General features: G+C 38.1%; 1 protein-coding gene across 2 annotated transcripts in view; it reads left to right on the top strand.

Annotated features, from left to right (window-relative positions):
• esyt2a (extended synaptotagmin-like protein 2a) overlaps window positions 1-12,499 on the top strand; it is a 39,916-nt gene that overhangs the window by 5,366 nt on the left and 22,051 nt on the right. For both annotated transcript variants that reach the window (XM_063885446.1, XM_063885445.1), the window contains exons 3-6: window positions 7,187-7,228; window positions 9,492-9,626; window positions 10,292-10,368; window positions 10,873-10,945. In XM_063885446.1, coding sequence (XP_063741516.1) covers window positions 7,187-7,228; window positions 9,492-9,626; window positions 10,292-10,368; window positions 10,873-10,945 — 327 coding nt within the window. The remainder of the gene's footprint in view (window positions 1-7,186; window positions 7,229-9,491; window positions 9,627-10,291; window positions 10,369-10,872; window positions 10,946-12,499) is intronic.

The following is a 12,499-nucleotide window of genomic DNA, read 5'->3' as shown; positions in this document are numbered from 1 at the left end:
TGGATATAATGCACTATGCGGAATAGAAGCACCTACTCAGTCTGTATGTACAGTCCACAACATAACCCACATCTGCAATAGATTCACGAGCAATAAACCAACTATGGATTGTGGTGGAGAGACAGACTTCTTGTTCTTCTTGTTCTTCTTGTTCTTCTTGTTCTTCTTGTTCTTCTTGTTCTTGTTCTTGTTCTTGTTCTTCTTGTTCTTCTTGTTCTTGTTCTTCTTCTTGTTCTTCTTCTTCTTCTTGTTCTTCTTCTTCTTCTTCTTCTTCTTCTTCTTCTTCTTCTTCTTCTTCTTCTTCTTCTTCTTCTTCTTCTTCTTCTTCTTCTTCTTCCTCCTCCTCTCGCTCTTCCAGTGAATATGCAGAGAATGAGTCAGTGTGGGCAGCAGCTCAGAGTCAACAGGCTGACAATGCCTGAGGTAATGGTGCAGTTTTATCACCGCTGTCAGACACAAGCAGACGCATCTATAAGGCTTTATTTCGGTTGTTGTTGCCCCGCTGGTGTTCAGGGGTATTTAAAGAGATAATGCAGAGTCTAAACAGGGACTGTGGCAACCATGGGTCAGGAAAATCACATGACAACCTTTAAAGTATGCTGATGTTCAGGATCATTATATGTAGTGTCTCTCCTGGGACATGTCTCCATGCTTCAATGTCAGAAAGCTCTTTATGTTTCTCATACTGCCTGTGCTGCAGCTCCTCTTTTCACCCTCTGTCTGAAACCAGAGCCCAGTCTGCTCTGATTGGTTAGCTGGCCGGCTCTGTTGTGATAATTCAACCGGTTAGAGATGTCCCGCCTCTTTGCCAATCACCTACAATGTGTTAGAGTGCTAGCCAATAGGAGCGTGAGTGTTGCATAGTGATGTCATTACGTCACCTCTGCAGGAAAAAGGCTTTTGTCTTTGGTTTTTAATTCATTTTCCCTATTAGTTCATCACAAACATCCCCCAAATTCGGTCTCGTGCAACCTTACTTTCATGTGCTTTTGAAGGTATTTTTTTTCAGTCTCCATCCATAATCCATGACTGCTCCATTGCCCTTTAATCTTTTGATCCATATGAGCTGGAAAATTATAAAGTTTGTGATGAAATGAGCCAAGATAAGCAGAGCCAGACTGCCATGTGCAACCTTTAAAGCTCTTCATGAAGTTAACAATGCATGACATAAGATATGGGGCTTCAGGGCAGACAGTAAAACCACATTCCTGTTAAAGTACACACAATACAGGAGCTGAAATTTGAGCAGCACAATCAGGAATTTGTTGCAGCCCAAAGGACTTGTGTGGCCAGTGTTTTGTGTTACTTCACATTTATTAAGAGGATTTTAATCTGTTTTAAGACGGTTTTTAATGGATATTGTTCTTGTATGTGAAATGGTTTTGGTCCTTTTCAGCAGGGAATCTGGAATCTGTATCAGTACCTTAATCAGAGCTGTTAACAAGCAGGTTGTTACTTTTACATGATTGATTTTTAAGTAGTTTAAGCGGCTTTGGATGGATATTGATTGCTTTATCACATTTAACCTAATCAGAATAAGTAAAAGTGGAGCAAAGGTGACTCGGGGTGGGGAGGGGGGAAACCAAAACAAACCACAGCCATCACAGTTATGCAAATCCACTCCATCCAAGGACACAAAATAAGCAGCATTCACCAGCCAAAAGTGGCTATTGGATTTGCATCGCTCACGAGCCAATAAGACCAGTGGTAACCTCGTTAAATGGCTGGTAGGAGTGGAACATGTGTTGGTAGTCAAAACACTGATCAATGGCTGCTTCTTTGAGGTCATTATTAACAACAATAAGACCATTATTATTCAGGAAAAATCAACTCATCTAGAGATTAAAGTGGGGATGTCAACTCACATCGATGGCTGGAAACAGTCTTAAAGAAACCGAGTGTCCCAAAGTATGTTTGGTATTTTTCCCTTGATATTTACATTCAAGCGTAATATATGACGAAAACATTAAGGGTGATCAACAAATTCACCAATTAAGGAATAGGATAAGTACTTCATTGATCTGTTGTGTTTAATTCGCCTTTTCTAAGCTTTTAACACAAAAACCAGCTCCTTTTTTGGATGAGATGAAGTCCATGACATGTGACTGAAAGCTCAGATAAAGGGGAACTTATGTGTCACCTTTTTTAGTTTATAAATATCAGCACCTACAAATACAAATATATAAGAAAACATAATAATAGTAAATGAAATTAAAAATACAAATATAAGAATAAAAATATATATTTCTATAAAGATTAAAATATTTAAAAAGGTTAATAATAATAATAATAATAGTAATAATAATAATAATAATAATAATAATAATAATAATAATAATATTAATAATAATAATTAAATATAAAATAATTTAATAATAATAATAATAATGATAATGATAATAATAATAGTAATAATAATAATAATATTAATAATAATAATAATAATAATAATGATAATAATAATAATAATAATAATAATAATAATATTAATAATAATAATAATTAAATATAACATGATTAAATAATGATATGAAAATAATAATTATAATAATACAAAATTCTACCTTATATACGTATAATTTAGAAAGATTTCACTGATGACGTATTTAAAGCAAATGTACTCAGGAAGTTTGATTTTTGTATTTTAATCAGATGCGCTGAATGCCTTTATTCTAAATCCCTTTGAATAAAAGCATCAGCTCAATAAATATAATGTAATCTAATACAAACTGCAGAACAAAGCAGCGTGAACCCTGGAGTGTGATGATGTTGGTTTATAGGTTTGGCACCTTTCAGATGAGTGTGTGTGGGTGTTTGTAACTATGACTGTAAAGGTGGGTGTTGCTGGAAATGTTCAGTCAAACTCCTCTAAACCTCTTCCCTCGATAGTGCATTTAAAAACACTGAGTAGCAACCAGTTTGTCTTGAGACAGAAACGGAAAGCTACTACGACCGCAGTGTTTCTGTTTCTCTCTCCGCCTGTTTCTGTTCCTCTCCACCTCCTCCTGCCTCTCTTTCTCTGCTCTCGGATAACATGTTCTGGGAGTGGTTTCTTCTTCTGATGTGCCAAAGGGCTGGGCTCTGCTCCACAGCGGAGAATGGAAACAATGTGGAGAAACAGAACAAGCCTTGTGCTGCTCTGCGCTGCTTTCACCTCCAGTCTGTAAATGTTTTCACTCGCCTCCGGCACATTGGATTTCATACAGTTCTTAAGGTTAAAGTGTGGGGGCGTTCACATCCACATCTGTTCAACTGAGTTAAAATACTGGCCCTTTTTGCACTGTGAGTAAGGATAAAAAGGCATAATTTAACTACAATCTGGACTTTAAATTGATGTAATAACCCCCAAGCTGCCTTAGAAGTAAGTCAGCTTCCTCCTGAATGCTTTAATAGAAATCCATTGTTCAGAAGTGGATCCCAAACCTTTATTTACAACAAGACATTTCTACTTTATGCACTCATAGCTTGAGCAACTTGTCTTTTCTCTCTCCACTCCTTTCTAGTGGACTGCTTTGCATGTTTAAGTAAATGCATTGTAAAATGTTATGACCTGTAAAGCAGAAACTGGCAGAAGAGACAGGAAGGAGACACGTTAAAATTCACAAAACAAACCATTCTCCATTCATCTGGAATCCATACACCTTCAAGGACAACCTTTCTTTTAGATTTAGAAGGAGACATGATAGGCCTACCTAAAATGTAAATGTGTCCCCAGTTTACTGCAGGTTGCACGATGTTAGATATCAAATAAAAAGCTAGTTTTTATTCTCTAATTTTGCAGCCTTTATATAACATTTAATGATCACTCCAAACTTAAAAACTGAGGAACATTTCAAGCTTGGGGATATTGATTTAGAGTGTCCTGAAAACATAAATTTGGCTTAAAATACTCAGATTTCAGCAGTTATAAAGAAGCATTTCTGGCTGAGAAGGGAACAGGATACCTCCCAAGGATTTCACCAGAATAAGCAGATTGCATGATGATCGATGATACGTTTCTCCTGCCAAGAAACCCGCTGTAAATAAATATGCTCATATTTTTCAGTTAGTTGTCAACGCTTGAAAATAAGATTACATTATTTCTCTGCGTGTCACAACAGCACATCGTTCTGCAGCCAAATTCATGTTAGTTCCAGGAAAAAAACAAAGCAATGAAATTAGAAAGACTTTTTATGTTGGGTTTATACTTTAACTCATTCCTACTCTCACATCATATGGTCATGAAGGAGGAATGAGATCAGGGATACAAGGGGCCACCTGTTAAGGATGCCACCTGGTCAGGATGCCACCTGGTCAGGATGCCACCTGGTCAGCATCCCACCTGGCTGCTATATAGTTCTTCCAACACAATTGAGACTGTGGTTCAATGGGATAGGGGAGAGCTGGTTCCAGTCCCACTGCTTTGGATAAAAGTGTCTAACAAGTGACGTGTAATAATGTAATTTAGCCATGCCAACTTAAGCATCAACGTAGCTCTGCTGGACTGCGTCATGGTTGAATAAAGGCCACGTCCCTATGTTAACAAGGCTGAAGTAATATCAGGTAAACTTTAGCTTTGGAAAACACCCCAATATGTGTTGTTAATCAGCCAGTGCAAGCCATGCTGGGAAACGTTACAGCGGTCTGCAGCAAGACACATGTTTCTCATCCTTCAACAGTGTTGGAAAGTAATGAAGTACATTTACTACTGTTTATGTACAAGACCTGACAAACAACTAATCTAGCTATTAGGCTGATATTGTTTGCTAGTTTATCAAGATGAATAACATTTACTCAGCTCTGCGTAACTGTGATCTTCTTCACATCATGGACGTCGCTTTATAACGCAGCCCTGCTAAGTCTTTTGCTTGTTTGTTGGGTTAGGGTTAGATTAATTGGCAATACTGTGCATGAGCTTCATCTTAATTAGGACATCAATAACATGAAAGCAAAGGTTTGCAGGGAGGTGTTCCAGTTATCTAATCACTTTTCCAAGCTGTAGAATGAATCGTAAACGAACATATTGCTTTATAATGCTGAGTTTAACTATTGACCATATGAGTTTGGTTTGTTTCTCCCTTTTTAAAAGGTCATAATTCTGCTTAAACATGAATCCGAATTAGGGTATCGGTGAGATATATCAGAAAAGGTATGCAGGAAGGAGTTGCAGTTATCTGTAATGTTGCTTTTGCGGCTCTACAATGAATCTTAATCTGTAAAGGATCAAAATCTGGTCCTGTCTTTGCACCGTCAGCACAATGGTTCAGATTCCCTCCACAGATTTCTCTCAGAGCTCTTATCTCTTTCTCTCCGAGCCTAAATATAGACGTCAGCGTGGAGCAACCCTCTCGTCACTTAGGTCTCCTGTTTCTGCACCTTTCAGCGCCTTCTGCAGTCTGAAGGGAGGCTCATTGAGCACGTTTTCTGTTGTTGTTGTTGTCATCAGGAGCTGAGTAGGGTTCTGAGGTGCCTTGCATTGATAGGACGTTGCTGTAAAATCTTTAATTGCCCGGTTTTAAACAATAAATTCCAGTCATTCTTAAAACAATTATCTATGCTGTCCACACCCCTCTCTCACACATTCATGCATTGTTTTGGGGGTGTGTCTGCAAAGGGAGGATAGGATTTCAAACAGCTGTGACATAGTTGGAGTGTGAGTCTTGGTTTCACACACACGTGCAACCTAAAGGGTGGGACGGGCGGTGTTTCCGGAAATGTCTTTCCCTCGTTCAGCATTCCCATTTGTTATACGATATGTGTGAGATCCATTAGATCACATATGTCACAGTGTTCAAAAGTACGGGCAGAAGTGGATAAATATATCTCCGAGCAACAGCTCAATAATATTAGAAAAAAACAGGAATGTTTGGAGACAGAAATGGGAAGCTTAGCATCAAAACATAATTACTAACAGGTTCCTCTTTTAGTGTCAGGCGCACAGAAATGTCGCTAACAAGCTGGACTAAACAGGAAATATGTTCCTTTAGCAAAGCTATTGAGAAAAGGAAAGCTAGGGTCACTAACAAATTAAAAGAGATATATTTAGAGCCCAGTGAGTTTTTGTGCACCAATCATGATTTAATGATGGAAATTAAAGTGTAAAAAATGTGATTTTCTTCTTCTTTTCATTTTTTCTTTAATGGAAATGATAGATTAGGTGTCTGATCCAACTCTTATTAAAACACAAACCATATAGCAGATCAGGGTTTTGTGTAAACCGGGTAACAGGGGCTCTCTCGGGGTGTTCACTCAAACCAAAATGCAGATTTCCCCCGTAAAATGTTAAAGTGATGCCAGAAAACATTACCTCTGTTGGTCAGAAAGGGTTTAATGAGTCCAGAAATATGGAGATGGGGTCAGATGTCTGGTCAGACGGCAGAGACAGCTTACGGAGAATAAATAGGGGATGGATGTCCGGTGGGTCTGCGGGGGACGAGTGGCAGGCAGCAGGCTGACACTGAGACTGAGATTTCTGATCCTTTCTTTTACTCTCATAATCGTCCAGATTGAGGATCAGTGTCTGGGGATCATATTTGACTGGAAATCTTGTTGAAGAGGGAGCTTATGGAGCTCAGGGATGAATGACCTTTAAATCTCTTTGTCCTTCTCCACTCTGCGAAAACATGCCGAGCCATTGTTGCTCTAAAAAGAAAGAAATGCTCCAATTTTTCTGAGGAAATTACTCAGTTTCCTTGCTTTGTCAATCAGAGATCTGCATCATGAAAGGCTTTTTTTAAACTCTTGTTTTGTTTTTCCTCAGCCTCTTTTGTTTCCTCACACTTTATATTAAGTGTTTCATCCCCAGTTTTGTCTCAAACCTAATAGAGGATATTGTTCCTCTGCAGCTGCTGGTTTTTATGGCACCCATTAGTCATTCTGTCCTCCGTTTTTTTACCTCCGTGTTTTCCAACTCATTTGCTCTGTTTTTACTCTGCAGCAGATGCACTGGTCTGTCATTAGTTCAGGTGCTGACCAGAGAACGGACCACAGCAACATCTGGCACAGCTTCCCTTTATCCGACCTTGAATAAACTTCACAGTTTTTAAACATAGACGTCCGACAGTGTGTGTCCCACAATGTTGAACACTGCAGCACCTGAATAAAGTTAATCAATGGAAAGAAAAGAAACAGATTTGAAAGAAATCAGCAGAACATATATGGGTTTAAATCACAGCTCTAACTCTTTCCTTCTTGTCTCTAATTCCAGGTCCATTATCCAGATGTGGAGAGAGTGGAGTGGCTGAATAAGGTACACACACACACACACACACACACACACACACACACACACACACACACACACACACACACACACACACACACACACACACACACACACACACACACACACACACACACTCCTCTCGCCCACTGGTTTGCTCTACATTCAGCACTGTTAGCCTGTTAGCTAGCGCACACATGTATATAAATAGGCTCTGAATCTGGAGCTCTGTTAGACCCTGAACCAGATCTAACATTCCCCCAAGAGAGAGCTGCACTTCCTCACACATTGCCCTAAATTCAAACCCGTCCAGGAACAGTTTTCCCTAAAGCGTCTGATAGACATCCACAAAAAACAGCGGCATTTTCTCAGGCCAATTTACACCAGATCGCTTTACTTTTTATGTGATACATATATATATTAGCAGTTATATCCTGCACCATAATCAATAATTCACCTTTAGGAAACCTGTTGTTCTTTGCCTTTTTTGTGGGGCTAATGAACGAGGTTGGGTGAATTGAATTTGTATTTGAAGCTCAAAAAAAGCTTCTTTTTCCTGTAAACACAATTTGAGCTTTTGTGCAATATATACATATATGTGTCATTGTTTGTGCAATGCTTTAGCAATACTGCATGTCATTATGTTAAGCAAGCTACTTCAATTGAGAGGAGTCTGGGTAGTAGAGAATTAGAGCAGCACTTACTGTAAAGCGGCAGGTGCTCTTCCAGTCAGAAGCTAATGGATGTTGATGAACAGGAAAATACTTCTTAAATGTCTAAATCAGACAAAGTGCCTTCCAGGTTTACGATTGTTTACCGACCCAGAGAGGAAGATTTAAAGGGGCAATAATAAAAGATTTATGCTCCTCTAAAGCAAAGTGTTTACCTGCATGGAGGTGATGACTCCTCTTCCTTTCTTACTGCTCACCTACTGAAGAAGAAGTGAGATAACATGAGGGTTTTAAAGCCTGGTTTTAAGCCTTGGACTTTGTTTATTGGGGGTTTATTCACCAATTAATAACAATTAAAATGTGTCTTTAGGTCACAGAGAGAGAGTCTTACTATAGCTGCACAAAAGTGTGCAAAAAGATCCAATACAAATGAATAAAACCCGAAAGAAAACCTTATTTATCCCGGCCGAAATTGGGATTTTAATAATTTAATGATTAAATAAGATGAAGAATAAATAGATAAAATATAGTGGAATAAATATAGGTCTATAAACATAAAAAGTTAAGGTAAAATGTCCAATAAAATATAAAATAAAATATAATTATTAACATAAAAATATTCATTTAAAGTAATGTGTTCAATATTAAAGAATACATTTAGATATTTATGTAAGGAGTCAAAAAGTGAACATTGTACTACAATACATAGTATTTAAACGACTAAAAATACAGTGGTGTGTTAGTAGTATTTATATATCAATGCTGAAATGCACAGCGAACACAATATTATCCTATCTGTATTAAAAACATAATATTATTACAATTGATTTACTGTACTCCTCCAAAGTGTGTCTCGGTTTATGCTGAGCAGCAGAGGAGGAAGTGTAAGACTCACAGTGCAGCATGTAACAGAGAAATGAATAATACCCATTATAAAACTCTCCCTGCATGGGTTAAGGCAGCACACCTGTCTATTTACTGTCTCTCATCTGAACCTCTTTAATATATTGCAACATACTTGGGGATTTTAGCCTTTGCAGCCCATTTACATGCACACAAACCTTTATAAGGAAAGGGAAATAAAGCCATAATAGGGCCTCTTTAAAAGAAAACAAAGGGATTCTTACTTGAGTTGAAGTTAAGTCTGGGCAATATATGAGTTAAATATATTCATATCATGATGTAAGACTAGATATCGCCTGGATTTAAGAAACATAAGTATTGCATATGTTTCTCTTCCTGTTTTACGGATGCATTACAGGACAAACATGTCATTTTCTAAACTTAACCGACTGTTTTAGCTCTTCTATTATTTGCTTTAACCTGCTTAGCCAGTATTTTTTAAATAACTATTGATTATATATCATAAGTACTTTTTAAATATGTTGTGAAAGCACAAATATTCATCTGCAGAATATCGATATTTAGGTATTTCATCTGAAATTGTGATTTTCCCGGGGGATTTTCTCCATATCGCCCAGCCTTAAATGAAGACAGTGACAATGATACCAAGAATGTGACATCTAAAACATGCGTAAGCTCCAGCTGTGCATCCATCATGTTAGACTAAGAGGTGATTTATTGGTCTAATTATTTCTTCCTCTCTCTTTCTCCTTCAGACGGTGAAGCAGATGTGGCCGTTCATCTGCCAGTTTGTGGACAAGCTGTTCAGAGAGACAATCGAGCCGGCAGTGCAGGCCGCCAACCCCCACCTCAGCTCCTTCTGCTTCTCCAAGATCGACATGGGCGACAAGGTATACCACCGCTAAGCTAAAGGTGGCTAATGTTGGGCTATAAAGGAACTACAACACGGTCACATGACTTCACCTCACCACCGCTAAGCTAAAGGTGGCTAATGATGGGCTATAAAGGAACTACAGCACAGTCACATGACTTCACGTCACCACCGCTAAGCTAAAGGCGGCTAATGTTGGGCTATAAAGGAACTACAGCAAGGTCACATGACTTCACGTCACCACCGCTAAGCTAAAGGCGGCTAATGTTGGGCTATAAAGGAACTACAGCACGGTCACATGACTTCACGTCACCACCGCTAAGCTAAAGGCAGCTAATGTTGGGCTATAAAGGAACTACAGCACGGTCACATGACTTCACGTCTCCACCGCTAAGCTAAAGGTGGCTAATGTTGGGCTATAAAGGAACTACAGCACGGTCACATGACTTCACGTCACCACCGCTAAGCTAAAGGCAGCTAATGTTGGGCTATAAAGGAACTACAGCACGGTCACATGACTTCACGTCACCACCGCTAAGCTAAAGGCAGCTAATGTTGGACGTGATGGCGCTTAGTTGTCTCATTTAGACACCAGTGTTGTGTTTGAATCACCTTGTGGGGTATTTACTGATGTATTTTATGAGATCTACTGACTCTGAGATGTTTTTATCTGTGTTCCTGCAGCCGCTGAGAGTTAACGGAGTGAAGGTTTACACGGAGAATGTGGACAAGAGGCAGGTCATCATGGACCTGCAGATCAGGTACACACACTATTAGCTTTAACCTAAATCTCTTGTATTTTGTAAACAATAAGGCTTCTGATATTCCATATTTTGCCAGTTGTCAACAATCAAAAGCACTTTTTAATAATATTTCTAATGACAATGGTGGAAAATGAAGCTGTTTTAGGACATTTTTGAGCTGAAAAAAGGAAACTGTATCTACATATTTGGTTTTGATCTTTGCATAGGGTATGTTGACACTGAAGTTATAGATTAATACGGAAGAGGATTCTAATTCTGAGAAAATAGTCATAGTTCCTAATTAAATAAAATAATTCTTCATTTTTGGGATGAATTTTTCCTCCTTTTTAATCCCCTTTTATATAAAAACACTCAACCATTTAAATAAAAAACTTCAAGTGTTTCTTCTTCAGTTTGACGAGAACAAATTCAAAGCGTTAAGACATGAATTTAGAATTCACAGATGTATTTTCTTCTTTCTTACCTCACAATAACATCATGTTTTTATTTGAATCTTTCCAGTTTTGTGGGGAATACAGCGATAGACGTGGACATCAAGAAGTACTACTGCAGAGCGGGAATCAAGAGTATTCAGGTACGCCTGCAGCGGGGAATATACTGTGTAATGGAGGGGGTTTTCTAGTGAAATGTAGCATGAGGCGCTAACGTCACTTCTGGTCAAAATTAAGCCCCGCCCACTTTCTGGTGAAAATCCTGCTTTAGAGCGAAGCAGAAAACAATAGTGTCTTCATGTCTTGAAGTTGCTGATTCAAAATCTCCTCCTTCCAACAGCGTACATCTCACCCCACTGATTATTTCCCAAAGCTTACGAAGAGAAAGCTCTTTCAGACCGCAGCTCTCCTTTTCTTTGACCCTGACCCCGGTGTGACCCCCTTGCCCTCTGCAGAGACACTTTTACATAATGTGTTGACACAGGCCTGATAAAGGAGCTGTTATCCTCTCCGCTGCATCAGGCCATATTTGCTGTTCAGAGATCAGAGAAAAGATCTGCATATACAGTCAATATTTGCTTTGAATTGTACAGCTGCAGTGTGCCGGCTTTCAGAGGCGGCTGCAGATAGAAGTAGTGAGAGCTGAGCATGAATGATGAGTCACACTCTCGGCTCTTTTTCTCACGCCACTTACTCTTCTTCTGTTAAAACCATGGTGAGATGTAATGGAGAACATCAACTTATTTGTATACATTTTAGGAGCATAAAATCAATGAAAATAAGCTTTATCATAATTTGAGTTTAAACATATAGCTGTTATTAATAGGTTTCACTTACTCCCTCGTTTTGTTTATTCAAGATTTCTTACTGCTGAAAAATCCATGTCCTTCATTTTATAATTTGTATTGTATTTAAGTATGTTTTTAAGATACCTGTACTTTACTTGTTTAATATTATTATTTATTAAAGTATTTGATTTTTTTAAATGAATGAATAATTTATTTATTAAAGTATTTGATTTATTATGATTATTTTCATGTATTTTTATATTTTATTATATTTTATTTTACAGTTATTATTTATTTATGTATTTCATATTTTTGTATTCATTAAGTATTATTTATTTTATTATCTTATTTTAGCTATATTTTAGTGTTACTACTTTATTTTAGAGTCCTCTTTTACCTCTGGTTTAAATGCATCCTGAACCAGATGATCTCCTGCACATGATTTATAAACCTTGAGGAAGGAAGAGAGTTGTGTATAAACGGAATAAAGGCTATCCTAAATCTTTCCACTGCGCCCGTTTTGATGAGCTAAATGTTGGTATTTGATTACTCACAGTGAGCTGCGACCAAATTTGGTGCTGCAGACGGGCAGGCTGCATATCTGAGCTCTGAGTCACCGACAGAAAAGCGCCTTTAAGTGGAAAACGTTTAACATCGCATTAAGACTGAACTAAGTCCCAGATGATTTAAGCCACGACTCTTAGCAACACAGAGGTTGAATAATGTCGAATAAAACAGTTCAACTTGTTTGTTTTTGTTGCTGTCTTTTAAGTGTGTCCCAACCTGGAGGAGAAGTACAGAAGCAGCATACTGTCTTAAACCTAGAGGGAAATTAGGTTTGGTGACGACTGCTCCATTTAAGATCAAAATAAAACAAATACAAAGAAAATAATAAATAATAATAATAAT

This window comes from Eleginops maclovinus, chromosome 6, assembly GCF_036324505.1.
Source record: "Eleginops maclovinus isolate JMC-PN-2008 ecotype Puerto Natales chromosome 6, JC_Emac_rtc_rv5, whole genome shotgun sequence".
In the NCBI taxonomy this organism is placed as follows: Eukaryota; Metazoa; Chordata; class Actinopteri; order Perciformes; family Eleginopidae; genus Eleginops; species Eleginops maclovinus.
This window is presented reverse-complemented; position numbering and strand designations above follow the sequence as displayed.